Below are 25,685 nucleotides of genomic sequence, written 5' to 3'. Positions count from 1 at the left end.
TTAGGTTTCTTGAATAGTAATCCGAAACAGCTAACATTCGCAACATTTTCGTCACTGAAACCTCCCATTAACCTGGTAATTTCCCTCACAAAGCGAGGGAAATCTTGAGCGCGGAATGAAAAACGCACGAGGGAACCGAGCAGACAAAAATTTTAATTAAATTTCGAGGAAAACGCAGTTGTGAAAATTTCTCGTCCCGTGGTCCGGTTGGAATTTCATTATCATCTCGGTCTCCGAATTTATATCCTCCTGTTATGAAAAACAGCTCCCATACCAATATACAATTTTTTAATCCTAATGCACTAGTATTTTTGTGATTTTATGCTTTTTTCTTCGCGATTCGCACATTTTCATTCGAATATTGCCAGAATTATTATGAACGACACGCATACTCGAAATGCATTAAACGAGCCAATATTACGCGTTACGAAATGATACAAAATCGCGACGAACTTTTCGGTTTACGATGAATTCAATACTGCATCGATATCAAGTTTGTATCGATAATCGACGTTTCGAAACGAAATTACACCTGCAGCGTTTACATCAGGTTTCACATTTTAATTACAACTTTTTAATAAAACGTCTATGAACTTTTTATTGTACTATGTTTGCTCTTACGATCCCCTATAGAATATGCCAGCAGAGCTTTAACTGAAACTTGCGACAAAAATAAAATAAACCATAAACGCCGCGTTTTAACTCGACAACAATAGTTAATGATGAGCTTGTCACTAGCAGTGGAGGAATATTAACAGGTCTTTGGTGCTTCCTCGCGTTCTCGAATATTTCATCTAGGATTTCGCTATTACGCGGATAAAGGAGCAAAACGAGATTTAACGAAGGGTGTTGCCTCTCTTTTGCGACCATAATTAGCTACAGGGCATCCCTAGAAAAACTACTGGCCAGTAGCCCACTTAATATTTCACTGTATTAGCCGGCATCCGCAGATTACTCATGGGGCCTTTCATGGCAGTGTACGGAGAATGCCAGGTCTCGCCTCGAGAGTGGCAATCGTCGATAAAACGGAATTACCGGCGTTAATAATCGAGACAAACCCGCACGTTTACTCGCGGGACGCTACCGGTTGTCCAACTACGCGCGCTCCTAAATTATACACGAAACGATGCCACTTTAAATCCTCTGCAAAACTTCTCGGTGACAATTTCGTTCTGTCCGTTTGATCTCAAAACTAATCGGCTAAGAAGTTTCTCCGTAATTAAACAAGTGTTGTTCCGTTGAAGGTTCACTTGTATTTTTTTTTTTTTTTAATATCCGCATATTACCGTAATGCCTCAAGTTGTATCATTTTAAAAGTATCCTAAGTTAAACTTGCCTTTTTGCCTTTCCTCCATACACGTAAGTTGTTCCAGAAATTCATCAAATATGAATATGGCACGCGCCACAATATATGATTAAATTATCAGTGGATATATTTTTGTTAATTCTTCCCTAGGTTTCGTTCCTGTTAATCCTTCCTTTCTTCTTCCTATCTTTTTTCTTAAAATATACCTCTTAAAACCTCGTGAGAAAATAACGAACGTATCCTCACGAACTATATATCCACATACATTTACGAAAACGAAGCACTGATACTACGAGAAATATTAAAACCGATGAAACTTTAACACGATTATCCTCGAATGTCACAAAGATAACTTATCCTCCTACACATACATTTCCTAAGAGAACGATCCATTAGCGCGTAAATTGAACAATAGGACGTGATAAAGCCGCACAATTGAAAAAGAAATAGCATCCAGTGGGTACGCGGAATGCACGGAATCGTCACCGAGTTTAGTTTCCCAACTCCGAGGCCATTTCGCCAAGGAACTTGGCCTCGCAAAAACTTGAAAGAGAACCATTACTCGGTAATTATCAGGGATGGGTTCCGGCTCGTGCTGGGGATTATCATAAAAATGGCGGCGTATTATCGTGCCAGAGCGTTTCGTTCGTGTCGAGGAATTATTGCCACGGCCGCGATAAGCTTTAACGAGCCAGTGTGAAATTTTTATTTTCAATGATAGGGTGTGCGCGCGGATGTCGCGGTCCTCGTGACCGCGAAACGCGCAATATCTGCCGCCGCCGTCACGTTTCAGGGATTTATCAGCCGACGGTTGACAGGCAAAATAATGAAGTTGCCGCGGTGTGCGAAAGCTGGATACCCCCCGTTTGTCAGTTTTCTGGCCGTGGCGGAGAAGTGACCGTTTTCCCTGATCACTGGCTGTATCTGCATATTTAAATCGGCCGCGTATCGACGCCCGGTGCAATTCGCTTTTTCGAAAACGTCCATTACGCGACGTTACACGGCATCGACAGTATACGTGCATAAATTTTCTTCGAGGGACTAACCGGAGAGAGACGAGTCGCAATAGGGTGACTATGGATCGTTTTTGATTGTTTTGAATGACCGGCGCTTTTTGGAACAGACAGAGTTGATCCGGTCAAATGATGTTCCCTTGTTTACAAGTGAGCACGAAACGACAGCTGGCAAATTGTTTTTACAACTACCTCTCTGCTTTTCAACGAATTACCGCGCGCTTTGTAATTTTCGAAAGTTTATTAGGACGGAAAAATGTTGCGCGAAATTTGTCATTTTTCTCCATTCCGGGAAAATACCGGTGGACGTTATAACTGCGCGAGAATTATTTCACACATTGAATAACTCGTAAATAGTATTCGATGGCCGAACAGGTTCCCAGTTTCTGCCAAAGTGTAGATAATTTATAAAACAGTTCGATGAGCAGTGGCGTAATTAGTTGTGATGGCATGATAAACACGATTCAAATTTCGCCAACGTCGAAATATAATTTATAAGCACGTAACGCTATACTTTGTTCCGTGTGAATATTGTACGCGAAATTTAGCGGACACAATCCTGTTAGCATCAGGTGGCGAGATAGACAAACTTTTACTAAAAGTCGTTACTCGTTCGCGTGTTTAATCTTGTCGTGAATTTATCGAGGTTACGAAATTTTTCGACCGAGCGCTAAAGCATTCACTGTAAAATATGGAATGCAAAGAAACGTTCTTTTATATCTCTTCTCCTTCATTTTGGAAAATTCGTACATTTGTCAAATTTATTTTGTTTGCCATGTCTGCGCTAACATTAACATGGAATTATCCAGCCAGAATTCATCGCCGTGTAAATCAGACTGCAGAAAACATAAATTTAATTTTATAGACCGTGGCCGGAGCTAACACTCCTTTTATTAAATGTAGAGCAACTTCCGTGAAGCAAATTTTGTACTGCCACACACGGAGGTTGCAACGTTCTATTTCATTTGAAGGAAGTTTTTCACATTTGCCTCAACAACGGCTGCGCGATTCACGTACATTTTCAGCTAACGTTACACGTTCTGTTTGCATTAGTTACAGTCGCGTAAAGTGATTTCATTTCGAGGAAGTAGAGACTCTCTGAAGCAGATCGCACGAAAGGAAACGAAGGAAATCTGTAAACGAGCCAGTCTTCGCGCACGTGATTAATGTTCATCCGTTAACAAGTGCAAAGACATAAAAAAAAGCGTCGGGTGGGCTAAAAAGTGTGCTTACACGAAGATTATGCGAGTTACAGGAAGGGTTTTAGATTTATTGTATAGTGTGATCTCGTTGCGTTAACACGTTCGTTCCTGATTTTCACGATTCAATGTAATTTAAGGTACATATTTTATGTTCCGTGTTTTGTATTATGCTCGCAAATTAATCGTAAATTAAATCGTAAAATAAAGATGATAGTTAAATTTAGAATATATTGATTAATGAGCATCTCCGTATCTATTTTGTTATTAATCGGGTAATTTGGAATTTCAGAAAACATATTCTCTTGTATATTTCTCCAATGTTAGAAAAGGTTCAAATTATAAGAACATAGGTATTTTGAAGTATCTTTTAATTCAATTAGAATAGAAGATTTCGATGTAAAAGGTAATTCGTACAAGATCTATTTCTATGCAAATGTTTATTTCAAAATCTCATTCATGTTTATTTTTTACACTTGTATCAGCATTGCATGTACATCGTAAAACTACGTATCGATTCGGATCCTAGAATACAATGAACGGTGGTAAAGCTGTGCATTCAAAAAATAGTAGTAAATTGTAAGAAGTTTCATTGCTTTCGTATCTTCACGGTAACACGAAAGGGAACAAGTTTTACGACACGATATATCTAGAGTCGATACTCCGGAACACGTGTCACGGTATTTTCATTTTACCGGTAGCGTGTCGTAAAAAAGGATAAAGTTACAGGTAATCCTTTTCGCGATTGAATATAAAAAAAACATGTAGGATTTCCTTCTATTCTGTCGGTTGCTTCCTTGTTGCACGTATCACTTTTACGGTTTCTATATTACAAGCGGAAACTCCGTGAACCTTTTTTGTTTACAGATTCCAGACAACTTTCCGTAGCGCTGTTTGTTTAAGCGTGCGTTATCTCAGGACGCCACGTGTACATTTTGCAACCCCACTTGCGGCGAAAAAAGCGAAACTCCCGGTTCCTCACGCCTGTGTATACCACCTACCTGCCTAGACCAATAAAACGCATCTAGGGTAGCTTTTTTACGAGGCTTTGGAGGGCGACACATGCGTCGAGCAACGAGATTTTTCTTCCCCTTCGCGTGCCCATCCTATTCGTGTCCACCTTTTTAAGGGCATCGCGATAAATCGCAATATCGAATATGTTAGCGAGAATATCGTCTATGATGCAATTTTATATTTTTTCCCCCTTTTTTTACGCTCTTCGCAAGGGCCATTTTATATTGGCTTTTACTCGGAATTTTAGTGCGAATTTCGGCGCCCTTCTCCTTTTTTTTTTTTTTTTTTTTTTTAACAGAAGTTCCGTTTTTATGTCATTAATAGTAGATTATTGCGTGTAAAAATTTATTCCTCGTCTCCTTCGTATAGTGTTTTTTCTCGTTTCATTCGCCTCGTAGTGCAGGAATATTGGGAAAATGTACTTGGATAGCGTATGGATGGTAAGTAGGCATGAATGTTAGAAGAAGCCCGGACTCTTTTTAATCCATTCCGTCTCAGTCATTTTTTGAACGACAGGACGTGTTCCAGAATTTTAGTTGCAAAAAAAAAAAAAGAGGACGAACAGCGAAATTGGTTTTAGCTTCGACATATCCAGCCTTTCGGGTTAGCATATTCATAACTGACTCTGCCAGGTACATTGCCATTAAACACGCTATATATCAAAAGTTTGCGTTGCTGTCGAAACACTTTCCGAACGCGAGCACCATTTAGGCATTTGTATCAATCTGTGTTATTAATACATCTGTAATGATATACCGCTAAGACTGTTATATTCTTTCAATTGATCCTAAAGTTTCTTACGAATGACACTTTGCTTTTTCAATTCTTCGGAAGTTTCGTTTCGCTTTCAATCATTATATCTGTTAAAAATGAATTTGACGCTAAGATCACTTACAATCAAAGTAGAAAACTTGTACCGAAGGGATCGAGAAAGATACTCAATGATCCGTTTACTTTACAAAGATCATTCAAGTGGCCAGAATTGAAAAAATCGCTATAAAGCTTACCTTTCTCAAAATTGCCATTCGTCCGAATCGCGATAAACAATGGAGCCGACGTTAATCGGATTTCAATACCTCTGGTAATTGCCAGGCGAGTCCCCGCCTCCGATTTCTACGAAAATCAAATCTCTCACGGTATAACACAATTTTCATCGATCGATTCGCAGATCCGTGACTCTATTTTCTCTAACGATGCTTCCTCCGGAACGAGTCTTGTTTTGAAAAATCGGCGAGCTAATTAAATGCTCTGTAATAATGATAGGGATGTCTCGTCGACTACACTGGTCGCCACGTCGATCCGGAACACATCCACCGGTGGCCGTAAATAAAAGGGACAGGGCTATGCGAATGATAATTAACTACTTGACAAATACGCTCGGCTTTGGTGCATTCCATACGCCAAAAACCTGGATACAGAATTTGATGGTTCAAAGTAAAGCAAATAGCGGCGTGCAACAGCGGTAAGGCAATTCGACGTGTACCACACGTAATGAACACGTTATAGGCCTGCTGGATATCACGGTTACGAAACTGCGTCGATTAATACGACAGCGCTAATCACCGATTTTCACTCATCCGTCAATATCCGTGATTTTGTTGGTTCATTCTTGCCGTTTGGGTCTTTCGTTTTTAGTCACTCTTCACAGCGAAAGGGATCAAACGTCGTTACACGAGCGTACCTGTCGTTTACAGCGTGCAAAACTCGAGGGATTTAATCATGCTGCGAATTTTTGCTCATTTTCGCTCGTATCGTGTTAGTCCAGCGTCAAAAAATTTATGTCTGAGAAAAATGTTAAAACATCGCGAGTACGCTGGATCTTTCTTGTTTCGGGTAGTCTTAATTAAAAATTCAAAGGGCTCGTAGCAGGTGATTTTAATAGAAATTTCCGTCTTATAATAAAATATAATCCGTATAATATGATCATTCAGTTCATCGACAATTTGTTACGTTCCGATAATTAATCTCCCGTTCGTTCATTCGAATAATCGATTCGTTTCACCTTTCAGGAATACCGTGGAAAATACACGAAAGTTTTGATGGATCGACGAACAAAAAAGTTTCTCAGGTTGACACCTGTTTTTAGAAACTCAGGTGTATTCCATTTTACAACGTGGTTTGTAGTCTAGTACGACGGAGAAAATTTTTCCCGTGGTAGCTGGAATCAATCAGCCGATCGGTTGGCGGAGTACAATTTCGCGTATTTGCCTATTCCTCCAGGCGAAAGTGAAACAAATGTATTCCCCGTGTTTAATCATCTGGCCCGTTGTCTCCCTCTTCCCGACGTCAGCACCCATTGAGTTACCGGCTTAATCGTTACAATTCCCCGGAGGTCGAAAAAAAAAGTAAATTAGGCTACTTTTGCAGCCAGATTTACGCTTGATTCACCAGACTGAATGCAATGTTTGTGAATAGTTCGTGAAACGGTACACACGTGTTTAACCCTTTCGCTCTATGGAGAATTGTTTGCCAGCGAGTGACGGAAAATCGATAACCCTTATCTAGAAACAATCGTGCGGGAATGGGGAATTTGATATGAATGTGAGTAGCGAATGATCGTATGTTAGAGATGCTAGGTTGGACTAATTATTTCAGATTAGGATCCGAGAGAATGTTGACTGAATATTAACTGAATATTAACCTGTAAAACATATTATCTTTTAATTAGGTGCTTTTATGATCACGGAATTAAAAGTTGATAACGATATATCGTTGCCTATTGAGTCTGTATTGATGTACAGGTGGTCAAATACTTTCGTGAAGTTGGTGTTTTGTCTGTAAGTATTCATATACTTTCATAAGCCATCATATTTGTATATACATATGTATAGGAATTATTATGTCCAGGAGATTTTCTCTCCGATTTTTAGATATACATTTTCCTTTTTACTTTCGTGAAAATAAATTACGTCTAACAGTCTTAACTGTACGATATTGCGGTACAAAGATACCTACCTGCTGATCTCACCTATGAGATTATTGCGTCGAAACGATAAGCTTCCTTCTTCGTGATTGGAAAGCAGGATACGTTTCGTTGAACAATATTGCTGACGTGTCGCAAACTAACCACGTAAAATCGTTAAATGAAAAAGAATGTGCACCCCGATAAGGAAAATAGATCGCGAATTCATATCGTCGAATCAAATTTTTATTGTTAAAATAAAATCGTAATTCAAAGATACCTACCGTGCGAAACACTGATAAAAAATATGCACATATTAGTCGTTTTCCAAACGAATCGTTTGCAATCGCCATGAGTTACTCCTTGACATTAAAAAATGAATCGAATACGATAGTTTATTGAATACTAGGAATATTTTGTCGTGACACTCCAAAAATAATGTAAAATAGTGGCAGGGTTGCATTGAAATAAATAATCGTACACAATGGTTGCACAAAAAACGTTAATATAATAACAATAATATATATATATATATAACGTATATGCATGTATACATGGTTCTTATTAACAATTTCATCATTTTGTTTTCCCTAGACTACCCAAAAATGTCACCGAAGGTGACCAGTCGAACCCGTCTCGTTCCTCCGTTTGGAAATCATCCCTCGAACTCGTAGTTTTTTTCGCGAAACGAGCCGGCTTCGTGAAATTTCCCCTAACCATCCGGCACTTTCGCCGGTATATGCGTATTTATAATATATTAACATCTTCTTTCTCTTCTTGGACTCGCACGTTTATCGCATAGCTTATCTAACGCAATTACAAAAAAAGTTTCCCTAAACCTTTTATTCCTTCTTATATTCGTATCTCCATCGGAAACTATATAATTTACATCAGAGATCCCGAAATCGATGTAGGACACGCGCATCCCATCCTAGTGGAATCGCGAAAGGTTCTTCTAACAACGTTTTCTACGATTCAGGGAATAGTTATAGCCTTAGAATTTGATTATTATCGTTCAAAGTGCATTTCACCAGGTTCGATTAATTGATGATGGTGGGGAGAGAGAGACGGTGCAAACATTTAGATAAAACGGGCTGCGTTTCGAAGGACCAATCTCGAGATCCCTGTTCTAAGATTATTACGTCTTTTCTTCTCTCTGTCCACGCGACAGAGAGTGACAATATTTTGTCAAAGTGGAAGAACGATAATACGTATGCATGTCCGTGGATGTGTGATATAGTATGTACAATTACGTGTGACGAAAATCAGGGCACCTAGGAATGACCGTGTTCTATTCGTTATCACTTAAGTTTCCCATTGCTGGAATGTAGAAAGATTCGAAGTGTTCTTATAGGGGTTGATCGATGCTTTACGACTGTCGTATCTTGTTTGATGAACTCGAAAGCTTTTCGACTCCCTGGAAACTCTTCGGAAATGGGAAAACATCAGAATGCCTGGCAGTGTACGGCGATAAAATTCGCAGTAAAAGTTTTCTATCGATACGGGACGATCTTTCGATTTCTGCTCTCCACGACAATGGTGTCTTTTGGGTATCTCTATTTGCTAGATATTTTCGTGTCTTTTCCCTGTTTTCTCGTTTCAAAACGGTCCAAAATTATCGCGCGATCTACTCCGTTGCAATAATATAAAACGTATCGGCTCGAACGCAACTACGTATACTTATCACAAGTTTAACTTGCTAATTCAAAAACGAATATATTTACAGATTATTATATATCGGTGAATAAAGGTCAATACCTAAAGTTTAACCACAGAAAATATCGTGGGAAATCTATCAGAATAAAATTTCTAGAACTTTAAGAATCGAAATCATGCGTATATGTCTAAGTAGAAATACTTGTATAGTTTAATATAGATAGGCAGTTAGAATAGCTGTTTTACGTAAGTACAAACGAACGACGATATATCCTTTGAAGAAACAATTTCATATACACTCTGTTCAAAATAAACGAATAATAGTATTTACGACTGCAATAATGGCTAAATAACAGAGCTGCTTGCAAAATTCTACAACTACGAAACTCCAAGTGTCTTTTGAGCCTTTCAGCTTAAAAATTCGTACCTCACGTCGCCAAGTATATTTCCTCGGACAAACCTATCGTACTATATTAATCGAAGTAATCATACGTCATAATATCTGTCGGATAAATGTTTGTATCGGAATGGAACGACTGTATACGACGGTAAGCATCGTTGTTCTCGATGGTTGGGACTCGTGGAACAAACACGAGAGCCGAGAGAACGGAAATAAGAAAGGAAGGGTACAGAATGGGGCTCGGGACGCGGAAGCGGACGATGAGCTAACAAAAGTCGAAACTCGAAAGCACGCTTCCTCTTCTCAACGACACACGATCTCACGCACGCAACGGCAATAGGAAGAAGCAGAGCTTGTGCTCGGTTCTCTTTCGTCGGGGTTTATTTTCACAGGCAAGCAAGGTTGAAGAAGCGGCGACAGTCACCGCAGGAGAAAAAGCTTCGCGACGCGGAAGCGCGCGAGCCGCGATGGACAAGAGTCGAGGGCGTGAGAAGGAAAGGGGAATGGAGGAAAAAAAATGAGGAGTGAAATTTTACGAGCCTTAACCCGTGCGGGCATGAACGTAAAGCAGCTTTACGACGTCTAGAATGAAAGTTTCATTCCGTGACGGCGCGACGGAGTCGTCGAAGTAGAGGAAGCGGCATCGGGGATTAACTTGCCCGGAAACAAACTGCCGTTACTGGCGCGAGTGTATCGAGGGCCCGATAAAAATAACGAATAGTTGCGTACGAATCGATTTTCGACCGAGGTTGGGGAAGGACTGGTAACAAGCCGGGACGCGCGAAATACGGGTTGTAGGTAAAGAATATAGGACAGAAAAAATACACATAAGGAATGTAAATAACTTTTAAAACGCAACTACCTTACAAAAGTAATTAATATTTCTCGAAACGAATGGCGGAAATATTTGTTGAAGATAAAATACAGAAGATAAATGACGATCGTCTTACCTGGATGAAGTTGACATTTTTATGGTCCTTTTTAGTCGGAGGACTATTCTTCAATCCTCTATGATGCGTAAAAAATGCTCATATTTATGAAAGAATGCTCTTAAAGCTTGATATATAAAAAATTTATCGTTCTTGATCGCATAATGGTCCCTAATCATCCTATGATCATCAGTCCGTGTTATAAGCATTCGATAAATTGACAGATCGAATTGCAGTGAAAAATCTCTGAATGTATGTCACGAGCTGAAGAATTTTCAGAAAAAAGCTGACTGAACGAATTTCAATCGTACGAAGCGAAGGAATCGCTTCGTGAATTTATCTCTTCGCTCTTCGAAAGGATAGTCATAGAGGATTAAAGTCAGACGTGTTCGTTGGACGGACATCCACGCCGCGAAAAAAAGAATCTACGAAGCAGTCGCTTCAGAAGTTTTTTCATGAAAGGAACTGTTGTCCCTCGAACAGAGGGGCACCGCCTTTGTCGGTACATCTAACATCATACGAGGAAAGTAATCTAGATGAAGAGTTTATCTCATGACAACGCTGGCGCCGAGCGATCGTTCGTCTTCGTTTTGCGTAGTTTTACCGTTGCAAATATGTTTGTCCTGGAAGAATCGAATAATCAAAGGAAATTTTATCAGTCGCATTGTTCGCGCTGTTGTTCGATCGTTAAAAGTTTGATCGATAAAATGGTACAATATATAATCCAAACAGTTCTTGAATGAAAATTTAAGAATTTCTAGCAGAAGTAGGAAGTTAAATAAATTCTTTTTTAAGCTAGAAAGATCGAACTGTCTGGGACTTTGGAAGCGTACTGTGAAATCACTTTCACAACGCGCTTCCAAGCGATTGCTTCACAAATTTAACAGTGCTATTTTCGTTATTTTATACGGCAATCAGAAGGAGAAACTGTAGAAAACATTCGAAAAATCTGCAGATTGCTGGCGATAAACTTGTATCACGGTATTATGGAAAAACAAAGAGCAACGTACAGCGATATTGTCCATACATTGACACGATATTTCATGCGAAGCGCAAACACAAAACTAAATGTGAACATTCTTTGGTGTATCGCACGAACAACACACCTTTTAGCATACAAATTTCATCAATTGGTAACGGCGAGGTGCGATGAAAGAAGATACGAGGTGCACAAACGAATTCTTCGAGCTACGAAAAAATGAACGAAACACACACGTTGAAATATTTTTACGAAGATTCTTAAAATTGCGAGAAAAAGTTTGGATGCGTTGATATACGACCACACCAGACTGTGACATAACTTTTGTTAAAAATACGTAAAACAGCGGACGTAGTAAACATCTTTCACGATATATCAAAATGAAACACCGTGGGAATGAAATTGAATTCAATTGAATGTTGCAACAGCGTACCGCATGTCAAATCGTTTCAACGGGAACCAGAAACTAATTTACACGGGTAATGAACGAATACGTGGACATAAAGTTTCAAACTCGAATCGTCATGTTATTAATGCAGAAACTAGTTTACACAGTCATTTTTAAGCTCAGCGTGGCAACGGGCAATTATTTATGCGTTCGTTGGTCATTGACAGGAACGATTTATGGAAACTGACAGATTAATTCCGATCGTTCGAACGTATTATACATTTTTAAAACTTCTTTACTCGTGTTTCAGCTAAAGAATTACCAGAGCGTGAATGAACATATAGATTCTTTTAAAAATTCTTTGATTCTGGATTTGCTACTTATATTTTTTGTGAACTCGGCGTGAAACTTATCCGACATGTATATCAAATTATTTCGAGACTTTAATAATTTATGAGACTCTACAGGAATTTACAAGAGTAAAATATCATCGAATCATTGTAGTTTTCTGTAACGATGGATCCAACAAGAGTTACGATTGAAACATCATCCGTAACATTGTTTTCTCCATCGCGGTCACAGACTGCTTGTCAAACGCGTGTAAAATCGTTGGTCGCATTTCGATTTACTTTATGCGCTCGCTTAACGTCAACACGTTGATTTCATCATAAACAAGCGTCGACGAAAGCAGAATAAAACAGTATAACTATGTTTGCAAACATAAAAACAGGCTTCAACGTTTCAAGAAGCAATGGGAATAGCGCTACGTGGAAGACTTGCGAACGGTCATTCGTGGTGCAAATCGGGTATACGAGGGTGGAGATGATAATAAAATTGGAATGCGATGACAAACTTAAAAACGAGCGATCTTTTAAGGACGAAATTATTAAACGAATCGTATCTTAACTATCTCCTCCACAACTGGCTCGTCCAATTCGAAATCGGTTTCGTTTCTCTCGGGTCTTGAAATGGTGCAAAGACTTGATTCGTTTTCAGAACTTTGTTGAACGGTATAACGTTAATAAATTTTCAAACGTGATGAACTCTTTCATGGAGACCGCTAGGGACTCAAACAATGATACCGATTCGGAGGATCCGAACGAAGAAGAGAGTTTAATAGATTTATTGCTGTTTCTTCTTCTTCTTCTTGTTGACGGAGGCGTCCACTCCCCAAAGATCGTACCACGGTCCACAAGTATTTTTATCTCTTTCTCGATCGGAATCCCTACGGAGTTTAGTCCTGGGAAGAAGAGTCTTCTCCGCCACTGTTTGATCCTTTACTACGATGCAACTGTACGTGGACTCTTCGTCGGACGCCTCTGTTTCGCTGAAGTTCTGCGTCAATCCATCTTCGTCGTCCGTGTACTTTTTCCTCCTTTCGTTCCTCTTGGCCTCGTTATTTTCCTTCAATTCGGCCACGATCATGTTACGCTTAGCTTCCAGGCTACGTTTTCGCTCCTTCTCGATTATGGCTTTTCGCGAGACGTTCCCCATAAAGTAAGACCTCTCCTCTTGATGCATTCGATACTCGGACCTCTCGACAGTCTTTGGTCTTTCCGCCGGCGTAGGAAAATCTTCAAAGTAATCGGATTTTTCGGGCACGTGAATTCTTTCCGCAGGTTTTGGTTCTTCGTGCTGCGAATCGTTGGTAATGGTCACGTCGCTGTTCCTTTTTTCCAAACTTTGCCGAGAGTTGGGGCTGTCACTTGGATTCTGCTTGCTGGTGTCGTCTGAATTCGCGTCATCTTTCGCTTCTTTCTTAATCATTTTCGGAATATCGACCAATGATCTGTGCTGCCAGAGTGCCATACCCTCAAGAACGTCGGAATCTCTCCTGAACCTCCAGAAGGACTTTGTTCTCTTCACGAGTTTCGGACTCTTGGAGTCGACGTCGAAAGCTCTACCTGTCTGTATCAAGTGCCCAACAGCGGTCGTCTGTCTTGGGAGCAGCGGTTTGCGATTATCGTCCTTCAACGTGTTATTATTCGTATCGTTCTTCTCCAAGATTTGTTGCCCGTTCCTCTGGAACTTCTGAAGATTACTCTGACCAAGATTCTGATAGCCGTGCCTCTCGATCACCTTCGTCCTTTCCAGCTTCGTCTCAAAGTTCGACTCGTATCCGCGCTCTTTATCTACTGACACGTTTTCTCTGACGTATCTGGTCTCGCCATAGATCGCCTCCTCTTTGTCGGAAAATCTACGCTCTCGATAAAGGTTACGGGGGTCCGTTGGCCTCTCAGGAGCTTCTTCGGAAGGCGGTCTCGGTCTCTCGAAGCGGCGACTCGACGCCCGCTCGATATTCCTATTTCTATCGGGATTCTTCTCGAAAGTCCTTTCTCTTTCGTAAGTAGAGGTCTTCTGGGCCGCACTGGGCGACTTATCCAAGTATCGTTCCCTTTCTCGCTCGAACCTCTGCGGCCCGCGACTCCTATCGCAGTCGTTATACCTCTCGTACGGCGGTGGAGGTTGCTTCTCCTCTCTACGCTCTAAACTTCTATAATCGTTCCTTCGCTCTATAAACTTTGGTGGGCTATGCTCCCGAGCATACTTTTGCGCGGTTTGCTCTAGTTTCTGCGCGATATGTTCCACCTTCCTGCCAGTCTCCGGGATCGTGATAGTACTCTCGTCGTCGGTGCCCGAGGACGAGGCCGACGATGTCTTCTCGTTTTCGTATTTTGATTCTTCCTGAGCAACCGGATGATATCCGCGACGAGAGCTGCGCTCCTGACCATCAGTTCTGTCCCCGTAATACTTCTTACCGTCGTACTTCTGGTAATCGATCCTGCCAACGTAGGTATCGTCCTCCTCCTCCTCCAGTTCGATCTCGTCCTCCTCCGTCTCATCGTGTTCCTTCACTCTTTTCGATTCTCGACGATCCTGTTCCATTTGCTCGTTATTCCTTCTTGTGGACTTTCTCGATGGTTCTTCGTTGCTCATAACCTTGCTTTTGTGATTGGAATTACCGCGACCGCGATTATCGTACTCGTTTTTCTGCGATCTTTCTTGGCTCTTCTTTCCTGATTTTCTTGTCGGCCCATTCTCCATCGCACCACGGTCAGAGAAGTCCCTTCCATTTTTGCGCTCCTGAGTGTCGTAATGACGATTCTGGTACCTTGTCTCGCCGTTCTCGTTGCCTTGATTCGCGTTCGCCTCCGCCCAAATGTCCATCGCGGTTCTGTAAAGATGCCAACTCTTCTCGTCCCTAGGTATCGTCTTCCAGGAATCGTTTTCCCAGTCCTTGTTGTTGGGCTTGTCGTCCTTCTGGTGTTGCTTCACCGCTTCGGTTATTCTATCGGCACGCGGCTTTCTTCGTCGTTGTCTGCGTTTTCGTGCGGGCTCGGGATGAGTAAAAAAAAAAGAAGAGAAGGGAAGAGAGAAAGAGAGAAAGAGAGAAAGAGAGAAAGATAGAAAGAAAAAAGAAGAGATGATACAGAGAATAGAGAAGAAAGACGAAGAAGAAAGAAAAGAGAGCGGAATAGTGCAGCATATGGAGAAAGAACCAAGAGCCAAGTACGTGGGTAGGATTAGTTATGCGGTTGTTGAGCTGTGTGGTCGCGGATATTGCGATATGCGAGGATGGGGAATATGGCTGCTGGCATCGTAGGAGCCCGGAGAGGTGAATGAGCCACCACCACGCCGTATTTTATTTCCATCGACCACGATAACGCATGCGGAATCTACAAATCAGGAGAGAAAACAACATCGTGACTCTGAAAACAAGCCTACAGGTTCGGTATCGAATGGATATTGGGTGTGATCACGTCTTTTTATTACTTTCTTTCTTTTTCTTTTCTGGAGAAGAGGTGTAAAATGATGAACGATACAATTGCTGATAAGAAATCTACGTCTCCTTTTTGTCGATTTTTCAAGTTTTAGTCATCTTTTTTCCAATGTTACGCGAATCTTTTGAACTCGAAGTACAGATCTGCTTTTAAATCGTTCATTCCTTTCGCAATGGTACGCATCCGTATCTACGTATATAATAAAAATAGTAGGAATAACTAATGACGAAAAAATGAGAATTTATTTGTAAAGATCGTGAACGTAATTCAGGAGCAAAGGACTAGGCATATCTTTAGATGAGGAATATGTAAAACTGGGAAAGTCTATGAACTATATACGCATGCACGCAATATAATATACATGTATTATCGAATTTTTATGGAAATGTCGAGAGATGAATAAGAAATATTTAATGGAAGGGGGACGTTAGATTTCGTAAACAAAAGCTACGTTTCTACAATGTAATTCTATCTTTGTACATTTCGTTAGAGAAAAGATACCGGGAAGACCAAAATAATAAAATTGATATTAAAATGAGAGCGGGAATAAAATACAAAGCTCCGAAGTTGACGAATCACAGGCAGAAGCGTTTCTACAGGTTTGCCAAACAATCATTAACTACTTTCGACGAGATTCGATTAGAGTTTCCAAAGTATCTTCGATGAGATTTCGTGATGATCGCTTACCTCATAGCCTCGTCGTCGCTGTAGTCGATATCAGGCTGAGCCGGTGGCTCGTTTGAGAAACCGCTGTCGTTGCTGCTGTGAAGAGACGTGACGACTTGAGGAGGTGGCACGGGCGGAGCAGGTGGCTGTATCCTACGGCCACCAGCCAAAACAGTGGGCAAAGTGCCCGATGGACGGATCTAAAGAAGATCCGGCATGAAAGTTTATGAGATTTACATTTCGCCTTTTCGGTTAAACAAGGGAACATTCGTTCCCTCGAAAGGTACCCACATCTCAGAATGCATTTCGGCTTATTCCATCTCGGTTCGTATACTTTGTTCGCGAACTTTGCGATCTTTCTGTTTGAGAATCTTTAAATTCGTTACTATTTTACAAGTTCCCGGAGTTTGCAAATTTTATGGAACAAAGCGAGAATGAATTTGAAAATTCCTTTCAACTTCACCTCATCCGTCCCTCATTTCCCTAATTTAATTGTTTCTTTCATGTCAAATTGATACAAGAAAGTAAGAAGTCAATATAATGAAAAGATAAATGACTGGTGCTTGTAAACTTTTTTATTTATAACGAAAGAATCAAATTTTTGTACAATCAAAATTGCGCATTATCATTCACTTTTCTTTATAAGTGACTAACATTTCTTCAAGAGACGGATGAGCGTTAAAAAATATGTATACAGCTCTCTTTCGTATCCATAGAATCCAAAGATTCTAATGTTAAATATAGAATTACAAATCGAATTAGCAATAAAACGTATAATATGATAATAATATAATAATAATATAATAATAATGTAATAATTCTAATATTAAATATAGAATTACAAATCGAATTAGCAATAAAACGTATAATATGATAATAATATAATAATAATATAATAATAATGTAATAATATATAGTGGAATGAAATCCTCACCGGTTTTGTTTGACGTGCAGTAGGTGTCGCTAAATTGTGAGAACTGTTGCTATTCGGTACATTTGTAGGAGTGCCGGTACTGCTGTTATTGTTGTTACTGTTGTTGACGTTGTTGTTTCCTACTCCATGGAATCCACTCGACACTTCATCGATGCTCGGTGTCACTGGTGGTCGAGAGGGTGGTGGCTTACAGGGTGGAACTGCTTGCGGCTCCAATACGCGACCATTGTTTGTTCCATGACTCGGCGATCTTCACATATTATCGTACGTTTGATTTTAGTGATAATGCTAACGATTCCGGCTAAATCGGAATAATTGAAAATATCAGGAGGAAAAGCATGGTTTGTTAGAGAGCATATTCTATATACTATGAAATATTAATCATAATAAGATGTATTTCTCAACGAACTACGTATTTAACATGCAGGGCAAATCATACGTTTTGTCGTTGCGCGATCATTATTTATTACTGTTCAAAATTGTTACATCATTCCAATTATCTCCGATTGCACGACTCGTAACAATTTTCTAATTTTTGTTTGCTGTGAAAAGTTTGTGTGACTCTGTCAGTCAAAAATTGCATTTAGTCTTCCACTGCCCCATATTTTACAATCGTGTGTGTATACATGATTGTAAATATGAAACGTCAATGCATAAAATGTTATTCATTAAATTTTCACGGTTCTAGTTTCAACAAAACCGTAACACATGGCTCGGTAATTGTTGCTGAATTGTGTTTATTTTACTTTTAGAAATTGTGCTTGTTATTTTGATGGAACTTGTTTTGAAGTTATTAGCGATTTCCATTAAAATGTATGAAGAATCTACTGTGTGTATTTTACTGTAAATATTTCTCTAGATGTTTCTTTATGAACTTTCCCACTGAAATGAAAAATTCAAAGCTTCAACGGACGGAGTGTAAAAGAAGAGAAAAAAGACCGAGAAAAAATTCATCTTGTTATATGATTGGCTATTTAAGAGGATCGTTTAAAAGATTAAGGAGAAAATTAACATTTTTATATTGTGGAAATTTCTGGCAAACGATAGGGGCGATAAATCACATATAAAAGCTTTTGACAAAATTTCCACTGCCATATCGTAAATCGAGCATCGGAATAATGGGATTTAGGAGAGTAGATGCAACAATAACACCAAGACGAGTACGTTTAATGGGAATAGCTGCATCGATATCAGCCGTTGCCCGTTATCGTTCTAGATTAGCGTAATTGCGTTCGACCCGTGCAATTGTTAGCAACGAACATCGTAACAAGATCTGTTCAGATATCGTTCGGGCTACCAAAAGCACAGACTTTCCTGCCTCTGTTAACTTACCCTAGACTATCGTCGATAATAATTTCTGTGTATGCCAGTGGGAACCATCCGGAACTCTGTGTGCGGAGATTCTCCCCAAATTGCCAGCCTTTCTGACGATCTCCTAATAAGGTAGTTTCGTGAAATAGAAATAACCATTTATGCTCCTTATTTGCTAGAAAAAGGAGGGAATATCGTGGCCGATAAGGGGTCAGGATTTCAAAGCACTGATTTATCTTTGCTATCTCTTATACAATCGAGAAGGTTACGCAAAGAAATAATATCATTTTCGTATAAAACGGAAATCTTTGTTATCGAGCAATTTTTATCAAGGCTGCCTCTTATTTGCTTGGAAATTTTTCAGGCATAGACGAGAAAGATTATTTATTAAGATGAGATTAGAGTACTTCGCGTGTTTCTCTATTTTCTGAATCTCGTGGTTCGTATTCAAATGGCGTTTGATAATGGCGAGAGCATCGTTATTAGGATTTATTGTGTAAACGAATTCCAAACACATCCGACTAATCTGACGGGAAACTGTGTTGTGGTCAGACGGGGAATATAATTTCATGAGGAAACACGCGTATCTGGAAAGCGGCAATGTAAGCGTTCAGACATCCAGCACTCACCCATCAACGCAATGAGATCGCCCTCCAGGAAGCTCAGCTGATTTTCCCCGGAGCTCAAATAGGCGAAGAGAGCCCTCGCGAGGGGTGCATCTCCCCAGCCACCGGAGCTCACCCCTGTGCCACTACCACCCCCACCTCCACTGCCGCTGTTGCGTGATGCCGGAGGCGCCATGGACCTCGGCCTTGGTGGAGTTTCTGGAACCTCTGCGAAATTTTGAGGAGGGGAACGATTAACCCGGTTCATTTCTGTCGTAACTTGCACAAACCGTGAAGGGATTAGAACTCTGCACGCTTTCGAGTGGAAGGATTTTGGTCAATTAGTGTTTCGAACCTCTTCGCTTCTGTTTACGAGCACGCAGTTCACTACCATCAGGAAAAATTATCGAGATTAACCGCGAATATGAATTCGCTACTGGTCCACTTGGAACAGAATACACGAAATCGATAAAATTTCATATCGAGAGACGCGCTTCACGAGTTTGCCATGATTTTATTTTACCGCGTTCTCTTCTGGATAGAAGAATGGCGGTTGGCCAAAAACCATTACGTTCGAAATGAAATACTTATTTGAACGTTCTTATGATATTCTTGTCCTTTTTTCCTTTATCTCCCTCTCTCTCTCCGTCTCTTTCTATAACACAATCAATTTTGCTCTCGCATCATTGCCAACGAATTTATGCGGTTGGCTTACGCGCAAGAGCCTTGCTTTGGAAAACTTGTACGACACAGAAAACGAAAAGTTTTACTTTATTTAAGAACTTGTTCAGTTTAAGGGGATCGAATTATATCTTCAGATGTGTTCGAGAAATTAACGAATCGATTAAATCGTTAAATTAATGTAGAAAATATTCGACGAATTTTATTCGAAGATATTTTGCTTCTCGAGTCTCAAGATTTTTTCTCGTTCAACGATACATATATAGTAACAGGATTTTTTCCTCGAGAAGGATAATGGGGAAAGTCGGAAAATTCGCCAGCGTACGGAACGGTGGACAAATGGAATTCGATATTCGATACAGCGAACTGTCTCGACTCTCTCCAACTGTTTTGCGAGCACTTCTCCACCCGATCGTGTTGCACTCGTTTGTTATGTGTTCAACCCCGACTCGTTCGAAACGCACTCGACCATTGGCTTTGGCTAAAATAAAACGGACTGTGGTGCCGTGTTTTCGCATTCTCCATCACTACGTAACATCTACGCGTTAGCATCACTCTGAATACGTGATCCGAAAAAAATTTCGATTTTTCTTTAGCGTCTACATCTATGTCAGCATTTTTTATATTCATGAGTATTTAAATTTCGTTGTTGAAACTTTTCACCTTGTTTTCTCTTGAAAATCTCGGGTGAAAAATTCTGTAAAAAACAAGAGACTAACCTGGATCCAGAGATAATGTCGAAGCGTGCAGATTGGCCTCTGACCTTGCTCTAGACAGTACAGATGAAAGATGAGAAGTTGGACCTTGATAAGTGGCACTTGGCACATTTCCGGACGGCGGTCCAGGTCGAAGTTCCAAGCAAGAGCTATCCATGCTTCTGGTCTTTCTCAATTGCGAGCTCATGGTTAACTCCGAGCCGCCGTTTTCCTCGTCCTCGGGCCAAAATGAAACTTGCTACAGTTAAAAAAGATGTTACTATTATTAATCGACGAAGAGGGAAACTTGCTAATAATTACTAAAAATTAGAAATGCGTTAAAACAAATATAGCGGTCGTTGTACGATCTTTACAAATCTCTCGTATCTTCTAAAGATGCATTTTATACAATAAATTTCGAGAAAAGAATATGATAGCAGAGGAATATTCCAAGTATCACTCACTCTAAGCCTAGAAGCGAACATGTCTTCCACGGATTGTGGTAAATATTCCCTAGTAGCAGCTACCTCGCGCCACTTATCAACCGAGGGATGAAGAGCAGCTAACGCGACCTCGTGAAAACTCGCATAATGTTTCGCCAAGGAGCATTGTCGCTCGAGAACAAAGCCGTACCTTCTTCGTTCCTGAGTCATAGCCTGAAAAAGAGGAGAGCACTCGATACTTTCTCATGTCCGTCCATCATCCTTTTTTCTTCGTGTCTGATCCAATTGATCTATTTACATCAACGTCAAAACTGACACAAATTCATTCCCTTCAATTAATTATCGTCTGTCAATATCAGCGAACGGGAATTCTAAAAAAGTGTCTAGATGCTCTGTATCCCGGTTTTTTATTTTAAGACCTCGTCCATTGCATACTTACATTCTTCAAACTCTGTTCACAAAAGGCGTCTAGCTTAGACTTCTCTTCCTCTAGAATCTGCATATTCTTGAGCTCTTTGTCCATGGCCAGTCCACTCTTGCTCGCGCCCCTTGACTTCTTCCTCTGCTTCTTCATCGTTGCCGCCGCTTTGCTGTAAGTTTCGGACCTGGTTTTGTGCTGCTGCAGAAACTTCTTCTGTTCGCTCTGAATAAAAAGTATTATTGCATTATTCAGAAATCCGGCGGTCGCTTGATATCCTGACGCCGGTGGAGAACACTCACCTGGACGACCTTGGTGTCTTTCTCTAGGTTCGTCTCGAGGGGAACCAGTAGGTCGACGTAGAACGCTTTCAACTGAAAGCAAGCAAACGGCCGAGCTAGTAGAGTTCAAGAAAGTGGAAAATTTTAAAGCACGGAAGCCAGCAGAAGTGAATTCGAAACGAGCTTAGGTAATGAGGGACTTTTAACGTTTCCGTGCAAGTGCAAAGGAGCCACCCGTTTCTTTCGTCAGCGATGTTGCCGACAAGTTTACGAGCGGCTGCTTGACCCGTTTTTCAGCCGGTTTCGACGTTACGACGAACGCTATTAGCAGTTGAATACGATCTCGTAAAATTGTAGATAACCTTGATGCATTGTCACTTTTGCGGTTCTATCTTTATGGTTTAGGAACGTTTTAGAGACCCTTACACGTGATTTACCATCCTACGTTTTATACAGTTTTAAGTAAAATGTTATGGAATATTTAGAGGTTATGAACACGTTTACGAAGAGTGTGCAGTGGAAATGAAACAAGTTTTTAAACTGAAATTATATGTACTTAAAAATATCATATATATACTATGATACTAATAATCATATTATAATATGGTACTAATAATATATATATCATAATACTAACAATACTATATATATACTGAAATATCAGAAATTTAATTTACAAGTTAATATGATGATAATGAAGTAACAGGAGTTGTTTAGTTTTTATTGGTTATTAGTAACAAGGGTCGTATTATCTAAATTTCAGTCAATATTTAATAGCGTCGGTAAAGAATTTACTCGTCTGTAACTAGTATACCAAACTTCAGCAAATATAGAAGAATGTAAGTTGCCCGGAGCAAAAACCAAAATTGCACATATACGTTCCTGTGCGGTGGACAAGGCAATCTGTCGGGCACAACGAAATAAAAATCAGAAAATCCATCCGTTGGAACCCACGCCGAAACGAAAACTGCGGAGGTGGCAATAGTCATGGACGAGCAACGTGGACACGAGTCGGTTGGAATTTTTTTTTCTTTTTTTCCACGGCTTAATGGACATTGATTAGAGACAGCATTTCGATCAGAAATACATTTCCACGAATAAGCAACCTCCTATCGGTGGGCGATCGCTGTCCGTGAAAAGCGATCGTCGAAAGGGACGAGAAATGCGGGTTGAAGTGGCGCTGTTGATGTGTTGAAAAGATCTCGATGCAACCCCGACGTACTTTACGATCATTTCCCACCAAAGATCTATTGGCTTTGAGTAACGCGATTTTTTGTTTAATTTTGCACGCTCGTATATTCTACTTGGAAAGAGTCGAGAACATTTCTTCAAATTTACGTTCGATAAAATTAAAAACATTCTTCCAAAATTAAGAGCAACCTAGGGTCAAATCGAGTTCCAACTATTGCGCTCATCTGTGCATCGATAATATTATTTGAGGATTACAACGAGATCTATAAAAATAGGAAATATAATTCTAGCCACGTAGTAAGTAAGAGTATCGATTTGAAAAAAAATTTATACCGAATTGGAATTTATTTTTCTAAAAGAAATATATCTGCTCCCTTTCATGCAGGATCGACGTCCAAATAAATTTGTAAAATTCAGATTCGGGCGAAAGGTTTAACAGGGAAAGAATAGGGGAAAAAACTAGTAGAAAGATCAAGGGAGTATCGCCGGCGCGGCGTATAAAATATTGTAAAGCAACGTTATTTTTGCATTGCTTGTCAAACAAATCACACGGACTTTTTTCACGTGTTTCGTGACTCTCGAATCCGATGCAACTCTTCTTGAAGCGACGTAACACACGCACGATTGATTTTATTTAAGCGTTTGACAGTTTTACGTTCGGCTTTCTCGTCGCTACGTAGAAGTACGTAGAGTTATTTATTTGCCCGAGCTTTTCTTTTTTCCTCGCTTCACCCCCGTGTATTTTTAACTATCCGATCACAAGCAAATTTCTCGGAAAATTTTTACACTGAGATACGAGTTTTTCGGGCAATATGCTCCAAGCGAAATATTGTTCCCACGAACATGTTTTGATTTACAAAGTCTCGGATTTAATTAAGCCGTTTGGAAACGAGACTCAGCTGCGAAACAGTACAGTGCATTTTTAATGCCGCGTACGAAACTTTTACAGTTGACTTTACGATACATTTCTGGATTGCGTGTTGGGTTGCTTATTTCATTGTTTCGCCTCCCTTTCCACTGTTGTGTAGTATTTCTCTTTTGTTCTTTGCGATCGTGTGTCAGCACGTACCTCGTACGCAACAAAGGTAAAAATCGGAAGACCGTTGCGTGAATTTTCAATTATTTTCGATGGAACACGCTGCGGAAAAGATTCCTGCAACTAGCTTTCGCGGCTTTGAAAAACACGTAAAATATATTTATGTATAAAAATACACGATACCTGCAGCCATCTACGGCGAATAAAATTTACAATATCATCCAGACGAAGCGTACTTTCAAAAAACAAGATATTTTTTTACAAACAAATCTGTTAGAAACGATACAAATTTTCTCCAAAATAATAAATAAAAAATTCGGTTGCGTAAAACAAAAGCACACATGAAATTAAATCGCGTTTCAACTAATAAATTTACAGCATCCAGATTTTTAGAAAGCCACTCTTTAACAAAGAAAAACAGCTTTTGCATCAAACGCACGACTCTTTACGTTTTCCACTATTTCATACGAAGATTTTTTGAGTAAAGAAGGCCCGAGCCTCGATTTCTCTCTCATCCTTCTTTCTTCTTCTTTCTCGCGAAACGCGGGCCGGAGGATGTAACCGGGGAAGCGGGCTTTTCAAGACGGATGTGGAAATCCAGTATAAAAAGCCGGCGAAGTCACGGACCTTCCGAGTCGACGGAGAAGCTGGCGCAAACATCCCTGTCTCTTTCTCATTCTCTGATCCTCACCCTCTGTGTGCAAATTTGAACGGCTGGGAACTCGCGTCAGCGCCCTCTGCAGCGCGGTCTCTTCCCAACCTCCCACTCGACGTCTAGCTGGTTGAACCGGATGGTTCGCTTTCATCGAGCCGAATCCTGGGCACTTCCGGGTGCTATGCGTCAATGGAACGTCTAACGTTGCGGGAGTGCGAGTTTTACGTGGGCGTTTCAATATTCATTAGAGGGTTCCAGGGGAATTTTACCCCGCGTTTTCACCACCGCTTCTTTTTCGTTAGAGCAGACAAGATGATACGTTATAGCAGTCGCTTGCAAGCCCCGTTCAATTCTCGACTCGCAATCGGGAAAGCGGATTACGGAATGTGATCGGTTTTTAGTTTATTTTAAAGAAAACGGAACGTCTGAGTTTTAGGTGTGGGTAGATACGGAGAATAATTCGGTGCTTTATCGAGCAAAATTCAAATTTTATTCAAAGGTAACGCACCCTTTTGTCATGAGCTATATAAAATTTTGCTATGCAATTTATTTCTATCATGGCTGGGAGAATTTGCGAATTAGAGAACTAAAATTATGGCTGGAATTGTAATAGAAAACTAGAAGAACAAGGGAAGTAGAATTAACAAGAATTATAGGATAAACCTTCCACTTTAATTCCTGTAGCAAATCTAACATAATGCAGCTTGTATTATACGAACGAAACGGCTAACCGTGTAATGAGAAATTTCATACGCCTCCGTATTCACAAATGTATAACTATTCAAGAGATATTCAACAGAACGGAAGATTCATCGTGCTTTTTGTTCCAATTTTCATGCTGAAACGTCTATGGAAACTAAAATTAATAGCACAAGTTATTAGGAAGTTGGATTTTACTTCGATGATTTTACCGTAGAAAATTCGGATGAAAGGTAGCACTGCTTTGGAAGACTCAATGGGGAAGTTAAAACAGGTAAGAGTTGAAAAAGTAGTTGAAATTAAGAGTTGGTTGCATCTCTACGATAGCATCTTTACGGAAATGTATCCGTCATTCGATACTCGTGCGCGATATACAATTTATTTTATGTCGTTTCCATGTATGTTGAGGAAAGTTTTCAAGAGCGACGTCTCCGTCAACACTTTCGACTCGATTGCCATATCTTAGAACGCTCTTACCATTCGCGACAAAAAGGGAAAACAA

At 40.1% G+C, this 25,685-nt stretch overlaps 1 protein-coding gene and 1 long non-coding RNA gene across 2 annotated transcripts in view; one reads left to right on the top strand and one right to left on the bottom strand.

Moving 5' to 3' along the window:
• LOC126873313 (uncharacterized) overlaps positions 1–25,685 on the top strand; it is a 245,898-nt gene that overhangs the window by 9,986 nt on the left and 210,227 nt on the right. The gene's annotated exons all lie outside the window — the stretch shown is intronic.
• LOC126873299 (uncharacterized) overlaps positions 7,923–25,685 on the bottom strand; it is a 163,477-nt gene continuing 145,714 nt past the window's right edge. Inside the window, exons 6-14 of the mRNA XM_050634021.1 lie at positions 21,624–21,695; positions 21,343–21,546; positions 20,925–21,116; positions 20,485–20,719; positions 19,109–19,312; positions 18,501–18,603; positions 17,169–17,418; positions 16,256–16,434; positions 7,923–15,105 (exon numbers count right to left, since the gene is read on the bottom strand). Of these exons, the coding sequence (XP_050489978.1) occupies positions 12,909–15,105; positions 16,256–16,434; positions 17,169–17,418; positions 18,501–18,603; positions 19,109–19,312; positions 20,485–20,719; positions 20,925–21,116; positions 21,343–21,546; positions 21,624–21,695 (3,636 nt within the window). The 3' untranslated portion in view covers positions 7,923–12,908. The remainder of the gene's footprint in view (positions 15,106–16,255; positions 16,435–17,168; positions 17,419–18,500; positions 18,604–19,108; positions 19,313–20,484; positions 20,720–20,924; positions 21,117–21,342; positions 21,547–21,623; positions 21,696–25,685) is intronic.

This window comes from Bombus huntii, chromosome 14 (assembly GCF_024542735.1).
Source record: "Bombus huntii isolate Logan2020A chromosome 14, iyBomHunt1.1, whole genome shotgun sequence".
Taxonomy (NCBI): Eukaryota; Metazoa; Arthropoda; class Insecta; order Hymenoptera; family Apidae; genus Bombus; species Bombus huntii.
The sequence above is the reverse complement of the archived record's forward strand: the minus strand, read 5'-3'. Positions and strand labels throughout refer to the sequence as shown.